Consider the following 23031-nt stretch of genomic DNA (forward strand, 5'->3'; position numbering starts at 1 on the left):
ATGACATGCTTGAGTACTCATAGGATGCTGCATAGAAACAAAGCCATACTCACCACACAGGACACTTTGTGAAAAACATTCCCAGCAACGTACTGAGCTTTCATGCTCTCCAGTAACCGCCAGTGCTTCTCAAAGTGCAGGGTGCATGTGGGAATAACACTGCTTTGTTCATCTAGCCTGGAGGAAAAACCAGCCCAGGAATCAAACAGGACCTCCACCTCCCACATTCACTAGAGGAGGGGTTTGGGGCAACTGGGGTCCTACTCCCACCCACACTCCATTCCCAGGTGACAAGACAGTCTGTAAAAATACTACATTCCACAGAGCCTTGGCTTCATTTTAGTAAGGTCTTGGTGCCCTTTGTTTTTTGGGTGATGGGGAGGGAGGATACAGTACTAGAGATTAAATTCAAGCCTTGCACAACTGAGCTATGCACCCAGTCCTCAATTCCCTTTCAAGGAGAGCAGATGCTCATGTTTTTAAATTAGAGAAGGAATCTCATTACTTTAAATCCTCAAGCAACTAAAACTATCTCCTAGAACTGACTATAGACTCTGCAATGGAACTGGGGTCCCAATTCTGGAAAACACTAAAGGCAAGTTTATAATTATTAGTGACAACAAACTAAAGTTAATGCTATCCTTTAAAACATAACTCAAATGAAGTCCTCTTCTCCATTCCAAATAATTCCTCATCTTATTCTAGCAAAAAATCCTAGTTTAATATTAAAGCAAGGGACAAGACAATGATTAAAGTCGGCACATTTTTTCCCGTTTTTTAATTTTTGAGGTAACATACAATTGTAACATTAGGAAATTTGTAACATTTGGGAAGACTTTGTAGCATGAAGGAAGACTTACCTTCTGATTTTTTTCAGTTGTGGGGTAGATGATCCTCCTAAATTTAATAGCAATTAGTCTCCTCCTCATCTTTCCTAACAGTGTTTGGTGGGTTTCAGTGTGTTGTATGAAGTTCGGATTTTAAAAATACAAAGTAGGAAGCCAGGCAGGCACTGGTGGCTCATTCCTGTAATCCTAGCTACTCAGGAGGATCATGGTTCAAAGCCAGTCCATGCCGGAAAGACTGTGAAACTCTTCTCTCCAATAAACCACCACAAAACCCAAAGTGGCACTGTGGCTCAAGTGGCAGAGTGCTAGGCTTGACCTGAAGAACTGAGGGACAGCACTCAGGCCCAGAGTTCAAACCCCATGATGGACAAAGAAAAAAAAAACAAAGCAGGAGGTTTTCTGCTCAGCTGTCTGTATGGGTAGACCAGTAACTAAAAAAACATTGCCTAGCATATGTAAGAAACTGGAATTCTTGGCATATGGTAAATATAGCTAAATATAAGCTAAGCCTGGTACCATATGACTGACAACTCAACACCTTGGAGACCATGCAAGAACTTCATGAATTTGAGACAAGCCTGGTTATTTCAAGGCGAGGCAACCTGAGATACACAATGGGACACTTCTTTTTTAAATTTTTGGTGGTTCTGGGTTTTGAATTCAGCACCTGGTACTGTACCACTTGAGCCACACTTCAGCTCTTTTTGAGATCCTACCTTTAAAAAACTAAAGCTAACTTTAACCACACAGACCCTATACCACTAAGGTAGTTAGTTACCTTGTGGCATAAGTTCTAGTGAATTGATACTCTGCAGCATCTTCACTGTTATACACAAACGACAATGGCAACTGGACCAAGAGTCTGTCTCTTCCTTCACGTCCCATGGTGTCTTTAAGAATGACTGTTACAGTTTCATCATCATAAAACTGGGCATCTAAACAGCTGTAGTTGCTGGAAGTGAGATGCATTTTGTTATATCAGAAATGATCATAACCACATAACATGCTGACACTAAGCAAAAACAAAATAAAACCATAGGTGATATTCCCTGCAATGACAAAACACCTTATCAGTTTATACTTTTATATCAATTTTCACAAATATAACTAGTTATAACAAAATAAGTAATCATCAGATCAAACAAAATGATCTGTGACATTTTATCACTGTTCTAGAAAACTCTGAACATAAATGGCTAGGCCTTAAGCCTGTGAAAATTTCATGAGTTATACCTTATATATAACTGAGTGAACAGAGCTAACAAGAATCAAAGTAAAAGAAAATCTGCCCCCCTACAAATGACAGAGCCCCTTTATTGACAGCACATCTGACATAGCACTGACTACACATACATCACACATGCTTCTGTCCCAAATCAGGCTTGGGCGTTATTTTCTTCTGACTTTTTCAGTTGTAGCATAGGTGAAGCTCCCAAATTTCACAGCAATTAGTCCATTACTTACAGATCTTGAAGAAAGAAAGGAGAGAGGGGAATGAGACCCTATGGAACAACTACATAGCCAATAAATCTAAATGCCTGAACAAACATGACTGGCAATGTTAGCACACATATCTACTTCCCAAATCCCAGACCAACACTACCACTTCCACTCCAGAATACTATAATTTAAACACTTAGTCAGGCAAACCAGCTTGGTTTAAAATCTTAATCACTAAGCAGCTAAAGGCCATAACTAAGGAAAACTAACATCTTGAATTCAAAAATTCCCTTTAGTGAAGGTTCTCAAAAGGCACATAGAGCTCCCCTATGACCCAGCAATCACCTGCTGGGCATTTACCCTAATGACCACAAACAAGGCCATACTAAAGCTACCAGCACAACTAGGTTTATTGCCGCATTATTCACCATAGCTAACATATGGAACCAACCCACACGCCCTTCAGTAGATCAATAGATCAAGAAAATGTGGTAAAGCTGGGGGCCAGTGGCTCACGCGTGTAACCCAAGCTACTCACGAGGTTGAGATCTGAGGAATGCAGTTCAAAGCCAGTCCAGACAGGAAAGTCTGTGAGACTCTTATCCTCAATAAACCACCAGAAAACTGGAAGTGGCACTGTGGCTCAAGTGGTAGAGCACTTGCCTTGAGCTGAAGAGCTGAGGGACAGTGCCCAGGCACAGAGTTCAAGTCCCATGACCAACAAAAAAGAAAATGTGATACACATATGTATACATACATACACACATATGTATACATACATACACACATGTGTGTGTGTGTGTATATATATATATATATATATATATATATATATATATATATACATATATGGAATTCTATTCTTCCATCAGAAAGAATGACACTGCCCCATTTGTAAGGAAATGGAAAGACTGGGAAAAAAATCCTATCAAGTGAAGCCAGACACCCCCCCAAAATAGGTCCCATTGTTTCCCTTATTTTCAATAATTAGTATACTTCTAGGATAATTTTAACAGATGAGAAAAATAGCTCAAGAGCTATGTACATATGACCATATAAGATGATGCTAAGTGAAATGAACTCCAAGACATGGAAACATGAGGTTTTTCTTTGTTATTGTTGTTTTTGTTTTGTTTTGTTTTTTGGTTCCGTTCATGGGGCCTGAACTCTAGGCTTGGGCGCTGTCCCTCACCTCTTCAGCTCAAGGCTAGTGCTCTACCACTTGAGGCACAACGCCACTTCTGGCTTTTTTCTTTTTGCTTATGTGGTGCTGAGGAATCGAACCCAGGGCCTCAGGCATGAAACGCAAGCACTCTACCACTGAGCCACCTTCCCAGCCCTGTTGTTTTTAATGTACTATGTACTTTTTGTTTCTTTGGTGTGTTCTTCCCCCTGCGGTTTATCCCCTATTGTCACTGTATTTGATTTTGGTACCCTGGTATTATACATACATTTATCTGAATTAGGGAAGGGAAAGGAGAACAGAATCGTGAGACAAAGGACAAGGGGGATCCAATACAATAGCCATATTCACAAGTCAATATGTTGGAAATGATCTGTACAATTTGGCAAGTGGGAGGATTAGGGAGGGGAGGGAAAGGACAAAAATGAGGCAGGGGGTAACAAGTTAGACAAGAAATGTACCTATTATCTTACTTATTAACTGTAACCCCTCTTGACAATGAAAAAAGAAATCCCTTTAGCTATGTGCTGGTGGCTCATGTCAGTAATCCCAGCTACTCAGCGCTGAGATCTGAAGATCATCATTTGAAGCTAGCCTGGGCAGGGATCCAGGAGACTCCTATCTTCAATTAACCACCAAAAAGTCAAAAGTGGAATTGTGGTTCAAGTGGGAAAACAATAGCCTTGAGCACAAAAGCTGAGGGACAATGCCCAGAGCCTAAATTCATACCCCAGAGTGGCACACAAAAATAAACTAGTACCTTCATAGTGAGACTTAAAACGATTTAAAATGCTAATGGAACCCTGAATATCATTTGATTTTCAGAATGTTTACTTTGGAATCTCAAAAAGTCTCTGTGGGCAAGAGCTCTTATTTGATGAAAGATAATTAACCTAAAATTTAAAAAAGCCTTTCTATAAAGTACTTACTAACACAGTTTTGAATCACTAAGTGTTCTTAGATATAACACAGGTCTGCTGTCATTTTCCTAAACCTATTTTTAAAAAAAAACTTATATACGAGGCTATATACTAATATAAAAGTTAAAACTCTAGAACAAGAAGGGATCAAATAGCTTCTCAATTCAGCATTACCATCTCCCAGATGTGAGAACTGAGAATACTGAATGCAAACCTAAAGTCATGAGGCAGCTTCGCTGAAACCCGAAATGCTGGAGGGAAGCTGAATGGCTTATTATTATTACAAATATTAAGCTCTCATCTCTTCGGTTCAAACTTCAAAGGAATACTCACTGGGAAATATCAGTATGCCTTAATCTTAAGATACACATTTTATACAGTGAGTCTTCTAAAATAGTAAAAAGAAGGTACTGTAGATTTGAACTTTTATTATTCCACCTAAGGAAAGAAAAGTAATGTATTTAGCTATTTAAGTTTAGAACAAAAACTACTGTTTACACAAGACGAGGAGACACACACAGAAAAGGAAATGTGAACAATCTGCGCGCAGAGTCCTCACTAAAACAAAAGCAAAAAAAAAAAAAAAAGAGAAAAATTCAAACTTGCTGCTAAATTATACTACCTAACAGGTAAAGAAGATAACCTTCTAGCATCTCTATATAATGGAATACAGATGGCTTGATTCATTGATTTTCCAATTTCATCCTACAGAAAAGCAAGATTTGGAAACATCATTAGAGAGAAGGGGAGCAGCTAGTGGTGAGGAGCCTGCTTGGCCTGTGCTAAAAGACCACTCCCTCCCTCTGGTCTCATGACATCAGTCACTGACAAGACACACCAGCTCTGGGACTAAGACTGTATTGAGATTGATCTGGGGGGGCAAATAAAACACTAAAGATACTTTACTAAGACGATAATTTTTAAATTTATGTGAGCAGAAAATGAGGGAGGGGGTTACATTGTTGAAAAAGAAATGTACAGTATTCAGTACCTGACCTATGTAATTGTAACCTCTCTGTACATCACCTTTACAATAATTTTTTTTTTTTTTTTGTCGGTGGAGGGGCTTGAACTCTGGGCCTGGGCACTCTGTCCCTCAGCTCTTCAGCTCAAGACTGGGCACTCTGTCCCTCAACTCTTCAGCTCAAGACTAGTGCTCTACCACTTGAGCCACAGTGCCACTTCTGGTTTTCTAAGTGGTTTATTGGAGATAAGCCTCATGGCCTTTCCTGCCCTAGCTGGCTTTGAACTCGATCCTCAGATCTCAGTCTCCTGAGAAGCTAGGATTACAGGCATGAGCCATAAGTGCCTACCTTATAATAATTTTAAAAATACATAAAGTAAAATAAATTTATATAAGGAATTAACTATGGATATAACCAAGCCATAAGAAACTGCCAATTTTGACAATCAAAACGAGTTGAATATCAGCATTTTTACAATTTATCCTAATATATATGTTCATTTACATAGACGAGACATACTATACTCTTGTTCCCACACGAAGACATGCATTTCTTCCCAACTTACTGCTGTCATTTGCAAACACTGATCAATAATGGTTTCCATTTGCCTTTTCACAAAATGCAATGATTTTCGAGCATAATAAGGAAACAGCAAAGGGCTTTCTGGTTTCAGACAAAAACAGAAACAAAACAAAAACTATAGCAAACCAATGATTAGGAGAAAATAATCCATTGTCAGAGGCAGTCCATACTTTTTCTTTTTTTATTTTTTTTTATTTTTTATTTTTAAATTTAAAATTTTATTTTATTTTATTTGAGAACATACTGTACAGAAGGTTTACAATTACATGGGCAGGATAATGCATACATTTCTTACCAAGCATTGCAGCCTCCTCCTTTGTTTACCCTTCACCTCCCTTCCCAGCCACCCCCTCCCCCCGACCCAATCATACCCCCTCCCCCCCCACACCGACATTGTAAAGCTGGTTTTGACATGACATTTTGTACTTCTCATTGTTGCAACAGGTCCACCTGAATCCTTAAACGACTTGTTTGTCCCCATCTCCTCCACATGTTATACTGACATCAAATATAGTGAAAGCGGGGGTTACACTGTGGGGGAGGAACATACAAAGCAACAAAGAAATAATCTTATAAATGCATTAGAAACACATGCATGAAAGAAACGAAAACATTAAAATACATATTTAAGGGTTCATTTTCCTAACATCATATTATCTGACCTTTTCCGCTTGACTCATACCTATACTAGATATTGCAAATAAGGGAAACCATGGGACCTATGTTTCTTTGGGCCTGGCTTACTTCACTTAATATAATTTTTTCCAAACCTTTCCATTTCCTAACAAATGGGGAAATGTCATTCTTTCTGATGGAGGCATAGAATTCCATTGTGTATATATACCACATTTTCTTGATCCATTCATCTACTGAGGGGCATCTGGGTTGGTTCCATATCTTAGCTATGGTAAATAATGCTGCAATAAACATAGTTGTGCTGGTAGCTTTAGTGTGGTCTTGTTTGTAAACATTTGGGTAAATGCCCAAAAGTGGGATTGCTGGATTATAGGGGAGATCTATGTGAAGTCTTTTGAGGAACCTCCATACTGCTTTCCAAAGTGGTTGAACAAGTTTACATTTCCACCAACAATGAAGTAAGGTTCCTTTCTGTCCCCATCCCCTCCAGCATCTGTTGTTGTTAGAGTTCTTGATTTTTGCTGTTCTAACTGGAGTGAGGTGATATCTCAATGTTGTTTTGATTTGCATTTCTTTTATGGCTAGGGATGTTGAACATTTCTTCATGTGTCTATTGGCCATCCTTCTTTCTTCTTCAGAGAAGCTTCTCTTTAAGTCTTTCGCCCACTTATTTATTGGGCAGTTGTTTCTTTGAGGAATTTGTTGTTGGGTGGTTTAATTTTTTGAGTTCCAAGTATATTTTAGATATGAGACCCTTGTCCGTTGTATGGCTAGTAAAGATCTTCTCCCAATCCGTGGGCTTTCTATTGATCTTGCTAGCTATGTCATTTGCCCTGCAGAAGCTCTGCAACCTTATGCAATCCCATTTGTCCAACCTTTCTTTGATTTGTTGTGCTTCCGGGTCTCTATTCAGAAAATTTCGGCCTGAGCCAAGGAGACCTAGGGTTTCTCCTATTCCATCCTGTAATGTTTTCAGAGTGTCTGCTTTGAGTTCAAGGTCTTTGATCCATTTGGAGTTGATTCTGGTGCAGGGTGATATATAAGGATCTAGCTTTAGTTTTCTGCATGTAGTTAACCAATTTTGCCAGCACCATTTACTGAAGAGGCTGTCTTTCTTCCATTCTATTGTTTTAGCTCCCTTATTGAAGATTAGATGGCTATAGGTCTGTAGGTTCATTTCTGGGTTTTCAATTCTATTCCATTGGTCCTGAGGTCTGTTCTTATGCCAATACCAAGCTGTTTTGATTACTATAGTCCATACTTTTTCATGGTGGAATTCTCATTATACTTTCGACATACCTTGTTAAAATAAATGACCAGAATCTCCCTTCAATCCAGTCCACTTAATACAACTACATTCGCTTGGTCCTTCTCATGCTTAGTCCTACACCAAAGCCCAACAGTAAAATGCTATTGGCTATTAGAAAAATGGAAGGCATTGGAAACCATAAGCTATGTACTGAAACCTGTTCTTTCTTCTCAACTCTGCCACAATGTGATAGCAGCAGCAGTCCAGGATACTCTGCCACTGCTAGCTTTGTTTCTTTTTTGCTGTTGTATTCAGTATGCTTTTTATTTTAAAATGGCTTTTTTATACAGTATTACAATATCCATAAGAACTCATCTTATTCTCCAACTTAAAAGGAAAAAAAACAAAGAGGCCTACTGGGCCTCTGGAACTGCCTGGGATGAAAAGAGCTGTGAATCAAGCTGTGACTCAGGCCCACCAGCTCAAATGGCTCTGAGACTGTCTCTCCCACACTCAGCACTTCCCTTACCAGCTGTGTTAGGTAAAAAAAAATAATCATTTCAGCACTTTAAGGTTCAAGAGGTGACATACTAGGTAATTACAGAAAAACATGTTGCCTTTGTCGCCAGTTCCCAAAACTCAGCTCCTGAAACCCAGATATCCTGAGTAGTAAATGTGATGGCCAATTTTAATTTTTTTGGGGGGGGTCCGGTTGTGGGGCCTGAACTCTGGGCCTGAGCGCTGTCCCTCAGCTCTTCAGCTCAAGGCTAGAGCTCTACCACTTGAGTCACAGCTCCACTTCCGGCTTTTTTCATTTTGCTTATGTGGTACTGAGGAATCGAACCCAGGGCCTCAGGCATGCAAGGCAAGCGCTCTACCACTGAGCCATCTTCCCAGCCCATGATGGCCAATTTTAATGTGGCCACTCTGGCAGGTTCCTGCAAAGCCTCAGGGTTGGGTGGCGTGGAAAGTCTATGCCTTAACCAGAAGCTTATAAGTTTCAGCTCCATCTGCCAGACTGCAGGAAAGGAATCGGGGCTTGGGGTTGAATTCTACCCCAGTGACTAAATCATTATAATGAAGCCTCCATCAAAAACCCAAGACAAACTGGGAGAGAGCAAGGGAAAGGGTGACATTGTCAAAAAAAGAAATGTAATCTTTACCTGCCTTACGTAACCATAACTTTTCTTTTCTTTTTCTTTTTCTTTTTTTCTGGTCCTGGGGCCTGAACTCTGTGCCTAGGAGCTGTCCCTCAGCTCTTCAGCTCAAGGCTAGCACCCTACCACTTGAGCCACAGAGCCACTTCCAGCTTTTTCTGCTTATGTGGTCCTGAGGAATGAAACCCAGGACTTGATGCATGCAAGGCAAGCCCTCTACCACTGAGCCAACTTCCCAGCCCACCATAACCCTTCTTTACTAACCTTCTTAATAATTAAAAAAAAAGACACTGGGGAGGTTTGGATGGCTCCCTGGTTGATGAACATGTTGAGTGCTGGGAGGATCTAAAAGCTGTGGCCTCTTCCTCCATATCAAACCCTGAATGATGTTTTCCACTGGGCTATGCCCAAGTTAAATTTTTATTACAAACAGTCTGGAAAGGAAAGCTGAATGTGTTCCTGAGCATTGTACACCAGTCTGGAAGCTATGCCAACTTAAGGGAGAAAGTTGGGACATATGTCCCATAGTCAAGTCCCACAGAGGTGTGGGTAAGGGAACCTAGCTCTTGGGACTGATGTGATGTGAGGAGTCTAGCAGACTGAGCCTTCCTCCCTCTGGAGGCTAATGATCATTGTGGGTGCTCAGTGTCATAATTGCAATGAATTGCATTGCAGGACCTTCAGCTGGTATCATAACTGGCTGGTGTCAGGAGGGAAAAAATAATTTTAGTGTCAGCATAGTTAATGTACCACAGCACAGTTAATTTCAGGGTGTTTTCTATCTATCATGGTGACATCATACTCTACTTGTTAAAATGCTGTTCTCTAATCAAATAAAATGGACATGCCAAGTAAGCCTGAAGAAATTAGACAAATTTTGAGGTTACTCTTTAATCTCAAATATGTATAAACATGGCCAACATCTGCTTGGTTCATAAAGTACCTTTAAGATGGCTGCTGTTTTGGAGGAAGTCATACCACTGGTTTCCTTCCGTGTTAGGGGGTGACACAAGGCCATCATCTTCATCTTTCAAATACTAAAAATAGTTTAAATTTTTTTCAGTTAAGCAATGATTCAGGCTCTAATCTGTATTTAACATTATTCTAGTTACTAAGTTATCTTGTTGTACTGCCAGGTTCTCTGAAGGTACATTATTTTTCTAAGTGAGGTGACAAATTCTAGACAACATGAAAATGACTTAAATGGTCAGAGTATAGTAAATGTAGAAACCAGAGTTTACATTTTGTGGTTCATTTTCAAGATATATTTTAACCTTACCTATCAGGGCTATATTTTAGTTTTACAAGTACCAACTGACAGTATGCTCCACAAGGGCAGTTCTCACAGTGTAGCCCCATCCCTGAGAGTGCTCAGCATGCTTCCATTGACTACAAGGTTAATGCCAGCTTTAGTGCCAAGGTGTCACTTGCCCTTTCACGGTGTCAACATTTGCACTGAAGGTGTGGAAGAAAGAACAGCCAGTACCTGCACCCCTCACCTAGTAGACCAAATTCTTGTGTTCTTTGTCACATATTCAGTTTCATTTATCCTGATAGAACTATTAAATTGTTAATTCTCAAGTCTTGATGGCAGATCTTTTAACGTTTTTTGAGTCAGAGTTAGGAGGCACACGGGTGATTTTACAACACATCAAAGCATGCAAAGTTGTCTTGAAGAAAAACTGAAACTGTCTTGTTTCAGTTGTAAAGGCAGACATTTTATAAAAAATGACATTCCAAGGGGGAGGATGGGAAGGGATGGGAAGGGGAAACTAAGGAGGAGGCTACAATGCTTGATAAGAAACGTACTCATTATCTTGCCCATGTAATTGTAACCCCTCTGTACAGTATTTTCACAATAATAAATAAATAAATATTTTAAAAATGACATTCCATTTTTACTTAGAAACAAAAGACTAGGGGACAAACTGGTTCTTCATACTTAGATGTTTGTGAGGTATTTTTTAATTTTAAAATTTTTATTTATTTTATTAAATAGATGTACAAGGAGTTGCCATGGTTCAGCTTATGGACAAATATGTCTTGGTCAATGTTACCCCTTTGAACATGCATACTCATCCATCCCTCTACCCCCTCAAACTCTTACTTTTGGCAGGTATTTTTTTGAAAATAAAGTGACTTTGAACAAAACAACCTAAAATATTTATTGCAAATAACATTTCAGCTAAACTTGGTTCTAAAGGCCTGTAATTCCAGCACTTAGAAGAGGATGAGGCAGGAATATCACAAGTTTAAGGCCTATAGAGCAAGACCCTGTCTCAAAAAAAAAAAGCAACTTTTAAGCAAAACTCAAAATGTTGGCACCTGCATCTGTTACTGAGTGCCTGACAGCTTCACAGTAACTAAAGACTGATTAGAGTAGACTGAAGTCACATATTTATAATGTATAATGGAAGGCGTCAGTACTTAAAAAGATCTGTAAAAGCCACAGAACCAATATTTCTAAAAAGACCAAGTTATGATGCTATGAAAACAAGCATGAGTAAAAGTGCCTTTCAAAGTGCAAGGAAGATGGAGAGATTTTTAATGAAACTGAGTATGAAGTGTCTACTAAACACAATTTTAGATTCCACATTAAAAACTTCCAAGAGACCAACACTTGGAAGGATTTTGTATAATATTAAAGAATATCCTCAGTTAAAGGACAAAACTAGTTCAGTACTTTCTCCTTTCCAAGGACACACACCTGCTTGAAGTTAGATTTTCCTTATATACATTAAGCAAATTAGCATATTAAAACAGAATAAACACATAGGTAGACATTAAAATTAGCTGTCTTCTATTAAGCTGTACATCAAAGACAGCTGAGAAAATAAACAACAATGCCAGTTATACTGGCATTGTATTATTTTCCATAAAATTTAGATAATATGAATTAACAGTACAAAGTCTTAAAATTCGTTCTTAAAAATCAAACCAAGTTCAATAGAAAGCCCATACCTGACCAACTTTTTCAACATTAAAGTATTTTCTTTTTCGATTAGAAAAGTCTGGAGCCTAGAAAGAACAAACATAGTTTATTTCTAAAAGCTCAAAATATTAAGAAAATAATCTTAAAATTAACAAACTCAATATGTATTTTATAAAACAGCTATCCATTGCATTTAGTTTTTTGCAGATTGTAAGATACATACAGACAGAAGTCTACTTATAGACTTTATGTTTAGTCTTTTTAAAATTAGTCTTTTTATAAAAGTAATTGCTCATTACTTTTTAACCATGAACCATCTTTGCTGTGATTATTTTCAAAGTGACTTAATTGTAAAAATAGCTATTTCTTTCCTCATTGAAATGTTCAGTAAGAAATTCAGTAACAAATGTGATATCTTTCTGAGTTATCTATTAACAAAAAGGGGCAAAAAGAAAACAAATCACGGTAAAAAGAAAGCTTCCCAATAATTTACCTGAATCCACAGTTTGGGCCTGGGTGCAGGTGAGTGGGCTGTGGAGAGCAAGGAGGAGGCTGGCTGTTCTCTAAGCTCGCTTTCAGGGAATGCTTCTTTCCACATCCTCACAGAAAGAAACTGCTCATTTCCAGGCTTCAACTTAGGTACAACATTTAAGTACTTATATTTCAAGGAAAATAAAAATGCATTTAAGACTTAAGGCATAAGATATAGAACCAACCCAAATGCCCCTTAGTAGATGGAGTGGATCAAGAAAATGTGGTATATATACACAATGGAATTCTATGCCTCCATCAGAAAGAATGACATTTCCCCATTTGTTAGGAAATGGAAAGGTTTGGAAAAAATTATATTAAGTGAAGGAAGCCAGGCCCAAAGAAACATAGGTCCCATGGTTTCCCTTGTTTTCAATACTTAGTATATGTCTGAGTCAAGCCAAAAAGGTCAGATAAGTTGATGTTAGGGAAATGAACCCTAAGATATGTATTCAAATGTTTTTTTTTTCTTTCATGCGATTGTTCCTATCACATTTATAAGATTATTTCTTTGTTCATTTGTATGTCCCCCCCCCCCACGGAATAACCCCTGCTATCACTGTATTTGATGTTGTTATAATTTGTGGAGGGGAAGGGAAAAAAACAAATCATTTAAGTAGGGATACAGGTGGACCCATTGCTACAATGAGATGTACAAGGGCTGGGAAAGTGGCTCAGTGGTAGAGCGCTTGCCTTGCATGCATGAGGCCCTGGGTTCGATTCCTCAGCACCACATAAGCAAAAAAAAAAGCTGGAAGTGGCGCTGTGGCTCAAGTGGTAGAGCGCTAGCCGTGAGCTGAAGAGCTGAGTGACAGCGCCCAGGCCCAGAGTTCAGGCCCCACGACTGGACTAAAAAAAATGAGATGTACAAGTCATATGTCGAAAACGAACTTTACAACTTTGGTGGGGGGGGGAGGAGGGTTAAGTGGGGGAGCGGGGATGGGAAGGGGAAACAAAGGAGGAGGCTACAATGCTTGATAAGAAGTGTACTCATTATCTTGCCCATGTAATTGTAACCCCCTCTGTACAATATTTTCACAATAATAAAAAGACTTAAGGCAGTTAAAGAGTATAAGGATGCTATGTTGTAAGAATTATACAACCTCATTCAAACATGAAAATTGTAAATTCAAATATCCGTAACAGTATTCCGCGAGATGAAAATATTATGCAACCACTCAAATTTATTTAGATAACAAGACCAACGTCCTGTTATCTAACTCTGTAAGAGTACCAAAACCATGAGCAAGGCTGAGCTCAATCAGGACAATAGGTAAGGAAATTACACAGGTGTCCCCTGTTATCTGAGAGATTGGTTCTAAGACCCCCACAGATAACACAATCCTCAGGTGCTCAAGATCTTTATATAAGAAAACACATCCTCCTGTACACTTTAAATCCCATTTAGAGTGCTTGTAACACCTAATACGATGTAAATAACTATTGTTGTATTGTGTAAGGAATAGTAAAGAGAAAAACAAGTACATATGTTTGGAACAGATGCATTATTTTCAGAATATTTTTCATTGGTGGTTGGTTGAATCTACTGAGATGGAACCTGCTGACACACAGGGCTGGCCATAAGTACTTCTGTGCATACCTTATTCAGCTCAGGAAGCACATGGTCTTCGGTCATTCTCAACATGGCTGGAAATACAAAGTTAAAAATTATCTTGAAATGTAATTTTTATTACAGATATACCTCAAAGACCAAATGAGGTTTACTGAACTAAATTTTCCATTTGAACAGTTTCTTTTTACTACAAAAAACTTTCTCTTTGAACAATTTAGTATGAACTAAAATCTGACTTAATCAGGATCTAAAATATATTCAGGATTGTTGGTCCTCACCCCAAACAAAACCTTATTGATTATGCTGCTGGGGACAGAGCAGTAAAAATGCCTTCATGGAAATTACATTTTACAAAAAAAAAGACAACAAAGTTATAACCTTGTGTCAGTGACAAAGCCAGGGTGACAACAGTGTCACATTCTGGAGATAAGAACTGAGCCGTTACTCACTGCTCTTCTACTGCTGATGCTTAGTTAGAGCACGCAATAATTATAAGTAAAACTAAACCACTAATCCCATCAGAGAAAGGATTTCTAAAGTCCTACTTTTAATATTGCAATTTATTCTAATTAAAACTCAGATCTGCAACAAGCTAGCCTGAAAAAACTCCAGTTCCCTATTCCAACTATCAATCATATAGTTTAAAAAAAGGAAACAAACAAAAATATCCAACCAAGAATTCAAGTAACTTAAGATCACATTCAGGTTTTAAACAAAAGTAACTATAGTAGAGTGATAAGCATAAAGTCTGCTTTTGTAATATTAGAACTGAACATTTGGACACTTTGCAGTATTAGCATATCAAAAGGAATTTATCTTGTATTTCACTCTAAATTTTAACAAATATGAGACATAAAACTAAATGTTGCATATGTTGGAGAGAAATGTTTGTTTCATTATTTAAAGAATATACTTCACAAAAATAGCAGTATAAATGGGCCTAAAAAAATGCAAGTACCTCAGAGTGGTGATCAAACCATCTCATGTGAAGTCAACAGGTATTTGTTAATTAAACTGCCTACCCAATGGCAAAGACGTAGTGGCATTACAAAGAAAGTCCTAAAGAAGTCTGTGTACCACTTAGCAAGGGCACCACTGCCCATGAAAATGTAATAGCAAGATCCCAGTTCTGTGCTGTCAGTGATCATCTGTGAGTCCTAGGAACTTCAAAGAGGCTAGCCTGACTACATAACTAAATGTGTAATTTTAGATGATTTCCATCAATTCAACAGCCACAGGCTAGTTAGTGGTTACCACCATGGACCACACAGCTCTAGAGACTGAAGAACAGAGTGTAAAATGTAACACAAGCTACTGAAGGGCTTTTTGAAAATCTTATACCCGTGCCCAATATATAGCAAGGGCTCAAACATTAAATTTTAACCTAAGGAAATGCAGTTGTCCCTCGCTGTATTGTAGCTTCATTGCATCCCAGGGTTAAAAAACAAAACGAAACAAACCAGAAATAGTGATCCCTCACCTATCAGGTAGTTACTTTCCAGAGCAATAAATGAACCACAATAGAGCATGGGATTTTCACTTATCACGGGGTTGTCTGGAACTTAACTCCCAAGATAGGTAAGGGATCACTGTACTAGTGAGTGTAAGGGGCACAGGTGTTACAAATTAGCTTTAATACTTCTATGGGGGAATCATGGAGTAGGTGAAATAGGACTGCCATAGATGGACAACAGTTGAAGCTGGGTGAAAGAAGGAAACAAGGAGGCTCATTATACTATTTTATAAGTATTTGAAATTTTAACAGACTAATTCAAATCTAAGATGTATTTCCACAGTTTTCAAAAGTGTTAAAACAACAATGTTAAAGTTAACTTACCCACAGAAAGCCACTGGAAAAATGCCTTGAAATTCTTTATACTAATGTCTATAACTCTGAAAAGATAAACAAATCAGAAAAAAAAAGTCATGTGCAGTTCATGTAGTACTGTTCAACTGTCACAGAGTAAAATAAACCTTACTGTTCTTCTTTGTCTTGTCAGGATTTAAGCCCTTAGAAGAGCAGATTTTACAAGCCAAACATTATTACATTCCTAAAATTAAGGCAATCAAAAACAAAACACATCTCGATTCTTTCAAAAATTAAGCAAATAAATGATACTATCTGGTTGTAACTGTGTTTCCAAAAAACTGAATCTTTCCCAGCATTCTGTGACATATGAATTCTTTTCCTAACTCTGCAAGTAAGTGAGGAAAAAATTTTCCCACATTTTTTGTTAAAAAATTACTAATCAGTAAAAAAAAAAAAAAAAAACTGACTCCAAGAGGAAGTTACTACTATAAACTTATGTTATGTCACAATGTCTGATACCACTGGACATCATTTTATGAAACTAATCTTTTAGTCCAACAAATAAATGAGGTCTCAAAAACTGAACTCTCTTGGATTTGACACAAATGAAAAAACGTTAAGTATTATAAATCAAACTCATTTTCATTTTGGTGAACTTTCTGAATACAGAGATGAGTTCAATTTTTATAAACTCTTTAAGTTTACTTCTATGTGATAATTACAGTAAGCAAATAATACCTGTACTGATTTTCCTTGAGGTCCTAAGACCTGAACCGGGAGCCTGTGCATACTAGACAACAGTGTGCCAGTGAGCTACATTCCCAACAGTACAAGTATTTTTTTTTATGTTTCATAATATCACTGAGAGGTGGATCAGTATCAATCACCCTACTAGGAAATCAAAGATTGCAGCACTCCTATGTTATCAAGTAAGGTAACTAACATTCTCTTGCAGCACCAGTGAAAAACAAAGTTTTCTGTGTTCTACCTAACTAATACCTTCACCCCTACCTAACACAACCAGACCACACTAAAGCCCTCCCCCACTGCTCTGTTCCTCCATCTGTAACCCTTCGTAGTGACATTTTTTCTACTTAAGAGGATCAAGAAGTTAAATACTTTCTATTCATCGTGAGAGGTAATCCTAGAAAACTTAGTATATCATATTTGCTCTCAGCAAATGTAAATTCCAAAAATATTCCAAAACACAGGAAAAGCAATGTCATTTCTCCTCTCACTTTGTCTTCTGAGCAAGTGCTGGGGTTTTCACTTTCTAGAGCCCAATCATAATGACAGTGAACAGGAGGAAGCATATGTATTATAAACTTAGAAAAATAAAGAGTAAAGAACAACTTAAAACTAGTTTCAGAAGTACTGAATACTGGTGAGTGACAAAGTTCTCCAGGAGAAGCCAAGTGCAGAAAGCTCAAAGAGCCAACAGCCAGGAATGACAAGAGAGTCTGAGAAGCTTGGTGCTGTGGCGGTTCACGCCTCATCCTAGACACTCAGGTGGCTGAGATCTGAGGCCTGCAGTTCAAAGACAGCCCACACAGGAAAATCCAGGAGATTCATAAACTCCAACTAATCACCAAAAGCCAGAAATGGAGCAAATGGTAGAATGCTAGCCTTGAGAAAAAAAGCTCAGGGACAGCACTCAGGAATTGAGTTTAAGTTCTGAGACTGGCACCAAAAAAAAAAAGAAAGAAAGAAAAGAAAAGAAAAACAGCTCAACAGAAAGAGAAAGTAAAATGTATTCCTAAACTGTATCTTACTGTACTGGACATACTAGCCAAATATAAATAGATTAAAAACTGAATCAAAGTTAAATTTCATAGACTTGAAACTCTTTGTATGATTAAATAAACTTACAATCCTTTTGCCTTAGCATACCAAGCACTGGGATTACAGGTATGTGTGTAAGGTTCTTATTAATTTCAAATGTAAATATTCACAATCAATAGCATCTAAAAGGAAATAAAAAATATAAAGAAATAGTCCTTGTTAAATAAGTAAACTATACCTAATATATTCTGTTGAGAAATTAAATCACTACCTTCAATTCCCATAGCATCCAGTCCAAGGGGTTTGTATTTTTGCTTCCATGAAGCCATTCCTTTCAGTTCACTCAAATAATACAATAAAGACTCTGAGCCACTAGCACAACAGGAGACATAGTATCATTACTTAGTCACAGGAGACATAGTATCATTACTTAGTCAGGGTGGTAGGCAGTGGTAGACAGTTCCAATTTTTCAGAAATAAAAATTTAAGGTAACTATTTAATTTTCTTGCCATTAAAAAAATTGTATCTCTAGTTCTATAAACATAAGCACAATCATCTGGCTATCATCTACTGAAATGAATATACATGACAATACGATTAAATTTTATATGAACAAATTGTGTTTCACAGTCCTGGCACTATCTGAGGGGAGGCGCAATGCTAGGGATGAAGCTAGGGCCTTGCATAAGCTAGCAAGTGCTCAACCACTAAGCTACCCCTTAGCCCCAATCTTGGCACTTTAAAGAGAGCCAGTAGGCAATCTTGTTCACCCATATCTATCCGATACTAAACAAATAGTTTTTGAGATCCAACTTTGTGTCAGACATTGTGCTAGATGCTAGGGACAGAAAGCTGACAAGAATCAGGTCCTTGTGACCACAGAAATTACAGCATAACAGGGGAGACAGGTCTCAACCACACAATCATACAGTGTAATCTTCCCAATGGCCATAAATACCTTGAGGGGAATGCATAGGACAAGGGTATAAGTGTAATATGAGTTAATATGGGGACTGGTGAAAAAATATGGGGACTGATCAAAAAGAAGGGAACAGGAGCATCTGTGAGAGGTATTCTATTGGATTTACTGAGGAATACACATTCTACAGGGATGAGGATATAGCTCACTAGTAGAATCCTTGCCCAGCATATACAAGACCCTGGTTTTGACCCAGAGCATTGCAAGAAAAGGAAAAAGAAGAGTAAAAAGACCAGACATTTGTGGAACAAAGTATAGAAAGACCAGTGCAGAAGGCATTACATAACGGGCTGTATACAAATTTAAACTGAACATTCAGCATCCGCTTGTAAAACTGTCACTCAAGCAGCTACGGATAGGAACAACACGAGACCTGGAACACTAAAAGGAATTGTGGCTCTGCCATGTACTATCTTTGGGCCATCCATATAACTAATTCAGTTTCATCCTGGTAAAATGAGACTCAGAACAAAATTCTAGGGTGTTGAATGAAAAATACACAATATGTTTTACAAGATAAAATATACAACATACTCAATTTTCTCTGTGGAACAAAAAAAGGAATATATGCCCTATTTCAAAATATACCTTATAGTATAGTGGGGGGATCCAGATGGGAGACTTGCTTGGTGAAAAGATAGTGAAAAATTATTTCATGAAGCAGAAATAATCTTTACCCTTGAGTGTGCCAAGATTCCCCTTCAAATGCCAATGCAAAAATTTCAGCTAGGCACTATTCACAATCAATAGCCAAGATATAGAAACAACCCAGATGCAGAGAAATGGATGGAACTAAAATGAATCAGTGTGAGTGAGGTAAGACAAGAGCAGAAAGACAAATAGCACATGTTCTTCCTGATATGAGGATGTTAAAATCCAAAACGCAAGGAAATACGACAAAGTAAACAGGACTCAAGAAACAAAGGACATCTACTTAATCTGCCATATAATTTCTAAATGACTCCATGTTCTTGACCTCATATGGGGTATATATGTGCACACATCTAAGGGAAGCTAGGAGGAGGGCATGGAATCAGAGGGAAACAGGTGAAAAAATACAACAGAGGAACCCATCAGCTACACTGGGCATTGATGAAAATGAACTAAAGAACTCAAGGGAGGGAGGGATGAGAGGGAAAGAGGGAACAGCTAACACTAAGCAAAAGGAAAGAAATATATTTATCACCCAAAGCAGAAGAAATATTGTCAAAGCTCATAGAATTCACAAACTTTATAGACCAAGATAATGACAATTTGCCTTGCAAAGGTTAAAATGTGTTTGTGATTTTAACAAAATATCACTATCCTACAGTACTATGAAATTTGTGACATTTATATAATCACTTAATCTCACTAAAAATTATTATTAAAAAATTTTCAGGGTAGTGGCACTGTAGCTCAAGTGGTAGAAAACTCTCCTTGAGCTGAAGAGCTGAGGGACAGTGCCCAGGCCCAAAGTTCAAGCCCCATGACTGACAAAAAAAAAAAAAATTCAGCTAGGAAAGATTCCAGAAGAAAATGCCAGACAATAAAGGTAAATTTTCAGAAAGACCAAAGCAATGTCCATCATCTTTATACCTCTGCAAATGACTTATAACCAACTTCTGAATACTGGAATATGATGACTTTAACAGCACCTTTACAGTTAGCTGGTTCACCAAAAGGGGCTGAAGTTCAGCACTACAATGTAAAAGGATGTTTTAGTCATTTCTCCATCTAAAATCTGTACACATTGCTTAAAATCATAGATTTCAAAGAAAAAAACAAGATTTTGGAACAAAGTAAAACTACTCCCAACAAAAATAAAACTTTCTTAAAAAAATACAACTTTCTTTTGTATACAAAAAGAAACAAAAAAATAACCCTAACACACTTAAGTACACATGAGGATACACTGCATATTAAAAAGGACTTGGCTTAGTAAGGCAAAGGGCAATGCTCACTAAGCCATATTGTACCAATGTAAGCATTTAGGAAAAGGATGGCAGAGGTTTCCACAAAGCACCATGGAAATCACATCTGAAACACGGGAGGGAATAAATGAAAACCATAAAAAATAATTCCAGAAGTAAATACAGATTAACCTTTTCATGCGCTTAAGATGGGGAAAGTTCTAAGATACCAAAAAGAAAAAGTTTAGTTTGGCAACATAAAAACTAAAATTTCTGTACAAAATGATCACATTAACCCAAAAGGGTGTATCAAAAAACCTGGAGATCTATACTCCTAATACTCTTTTTATACCAGAATTTTCTATTTCATTTGGACAAATGAATTATTCATTTTTATTTACTTTTAAAATCAATTGATTTAAAAAGGGGAGAGAGAGGTGAAACAGGGCATCAGTGGCTCATGCCTATAATCCTAGCTACTCAGGAGGTTGATATCTAAGGATTGTGATTCAAAGACAGCCCAGACAGGGCTGGGCTCAGTGGTAGAGTGCTTGCCTTGCATGCATGAGGCCCTGGGTTGGATTCCTCAGCATTACATAAGCAGAAAAGGCCTGAAGTGTCGCTGTGGCTCAAGTGGTAGAGTGCTAGCCTTGAGCTGAAGAGCTCAGGGACAGAGCCTAGGCCCAGAGTTCAGGCTCCAGTACAGAAAAAAAAAGACAGCCCAAACAGAGAAGTCTCTGTGAGAGTCTTATTTCCAGTTAACCACTCAAAAAACTGGAAGCAGGGATGTGGCTCAAAGTGGTAGAGCGAAAAGATCTTAAGGACAGCACATAGGCCCTGAGTTCAAGCCCTACAACCAATCGGGGGAGAAGGGAGGAAAAGGAAGAGTTTATTACCTTGCCTTCCCCCACAACAGCAAGTGCATAAATTCATCCTGTACTGATGTGGTTATGTTCTTTTCCTAGATAAAATAAAAAGAAATATGTGGTACATGTTTTGCAGCTTATAAAGTACATCTACTCACTGTTCTTTCCTCTGTCTTCTCTCAAGCCCTTATATACAGGAAATATCTGAGGTTCAGTGACTGGAGACAACCAGTCAGCTGTTTCAATAGCTTCCTCATTCCCAAAGCACACCCACTGCATTAAGTTGTTCCAATGGTGGAAGAGTCAGCTATGGATCTGATATGGTTTGTCCCCCAACGGTTCATGTATTATGATGCTGCTGAGGTAGTGGAATCTTTAAGAGGTAAGGCATACTGGGAGGTGGTTAGGTCACTGAGGGTGCTGCTATGTGAAGAAAATGTAGTTCTCATAGGAACCTGGTTAGATCCTGCAGAGTGAGTTATTCTAAAAGAGCAAGACCACCCTTCTCCACTTTCTGGTTCCTGCGTCACAAAGTGATCCCTCTGCCAAGATGCCATCTCCCAGAGGAAGAAAATAACAGAGCCACACAATCTGGGACTTCTAGTCTACAAAACTGGAAGATACATAAACCTCTTTTCTGTATACATTACCCAAGTTCAGGTACTTTGTTATAGTAACAAAACCTAATATAGACTCCTTTTTGCAAATATTTTCTGTGAAAATAGTCATTAGGCCAAGCTGTCTGAAGAAATTATGGTCTTAATATTTCATAAATTAAACTGACCTTTCTCATATAGCATATAAAGCAAATAGACTTTTAAACTCTTTCCACAGGAAATATCAGTTACATTACCTGCACAAACTTAGTGAGACGAGAATCCATCTGCATCAGTATTTCTTCCCATACTTCACACATACATGTCAGTGACAAATTTATATACTATTAGCAAAAAGAAAAAAATATTTTAAACCCACATTCTACCTAATATGTGCTATTTAAGGTCACAAAAAATCCAGAACTTACTTTCAACCACCCTAATTAACTTAGTTAAGCCAAAGGAAAAGAGAAGACCATAGCTAACCTTTGGTAACTTCTTTTTTTTTTTTTTCCAATTGTGGGGCTTGAACTTGTGGTCTGGGGACTGTCCCTGAGCTCTTTTGCTCAAGGCTAGCTCCTTACCACCTTGAACCACAGTGCTACCTCCTATTTTCTGGTGGTTAAATGGAGCTAAAAGTCTCATAGACTTTACTGCCTGGGCTGGCCTTGAACCATGATCCTAAGATCTGAGCCTCTTAAGTAGCTAGGATTACAGGTGTAAGCCACCAGGGTCTAACTGTTTGGTAACAACTATTTTTACCAAAGAATCAATGATTCTTAGAACTTTAGAAAGGAACTTTTTTTATACTTAAATTTTATTGTAAAGGTAATATACAGAGGGGTTACAGTTACATAAGAAAGGTAATGAGTACATTTCTTTTTTGCACAGTGTTACCCCTTCCTTCATTTCAAAAGAACATTTCTATACCTAGTAAAACAAACATCTTTTACATTTTATTATTTAAGCTGTGTTTTATTACACTGTCAAAATGTTAATTTGTTCAACTATTAAACTGTCAGAGGACCCTTAAAAGATTTCGACACCTAGTTACATTTGCCATCAAGTAAATTAATGGCTGTGGTAGAA

At 37.9% G+C, this 23031-nt stretch overlaps 1 protein-coding gene across 1 annotated transcript in view; it reads right to left on the bottom strand.

Annotated features, from left to right (window-relative positions):
• Positions 1-53: 53 nt before the first annotated feature.
• The window catches only part of LOC138830070 (anaphase-promoting complex subunit 4-like), a gene marked incomplete at its 3' end in the record, with an annotated part of 46371 nt that continues 23393 nt past the window's right edge, over positions 54-23031 (bottom strand). Inside the window, 17 exon segments of the mRNA XM_070026495.1 lie at positions 54-177; positions 1627-1802; positions 2244-2316; positions 4725-4829; positions 4911-4949; positions 5035-5096; positions 5922-6019; positions 9924-10017; positions 11942-11998; positions 12257-12340; positions 14044-14090; positions 15854-15909; positions 16294-16318; positions 17847-17980; positions 20167-20268; positions 21377-21441; positions 22200-22286. Coding sequence (XP_069882596.1) covers positions 54-177; positions 1627-1802; positions 2244-2316; positions 4725-4829; positions 4911-4949; positions 5035-5096; positions 5922-6019; positions 9924-10017; positions 11942-11998; positions 12257-12340; positions 14044-14090; positions 15854-15909; positions 16294-16318; positions 17847-17980; positions 20167-20268; positions 21377-21441; positions 22200-22286 — 1428 coding nt within the window.

This window comes from Dipodomys merriami, unplaced genomic scaffold (assembly GCF_024711535.1).
Source record: "Dipodomys merriami isolate MVZ:Mamm:240054 unplaced genomic scaffold, mDipMer1.0.p SCAF_1815, whole genome shotgun sequence".
Taxonomy (NCBI): Eukaryota; Metazoa; Chordata; class Mammalia; order Rodentia; family Heteromyidae; genus Dipodomys; species Dipodomys merriami.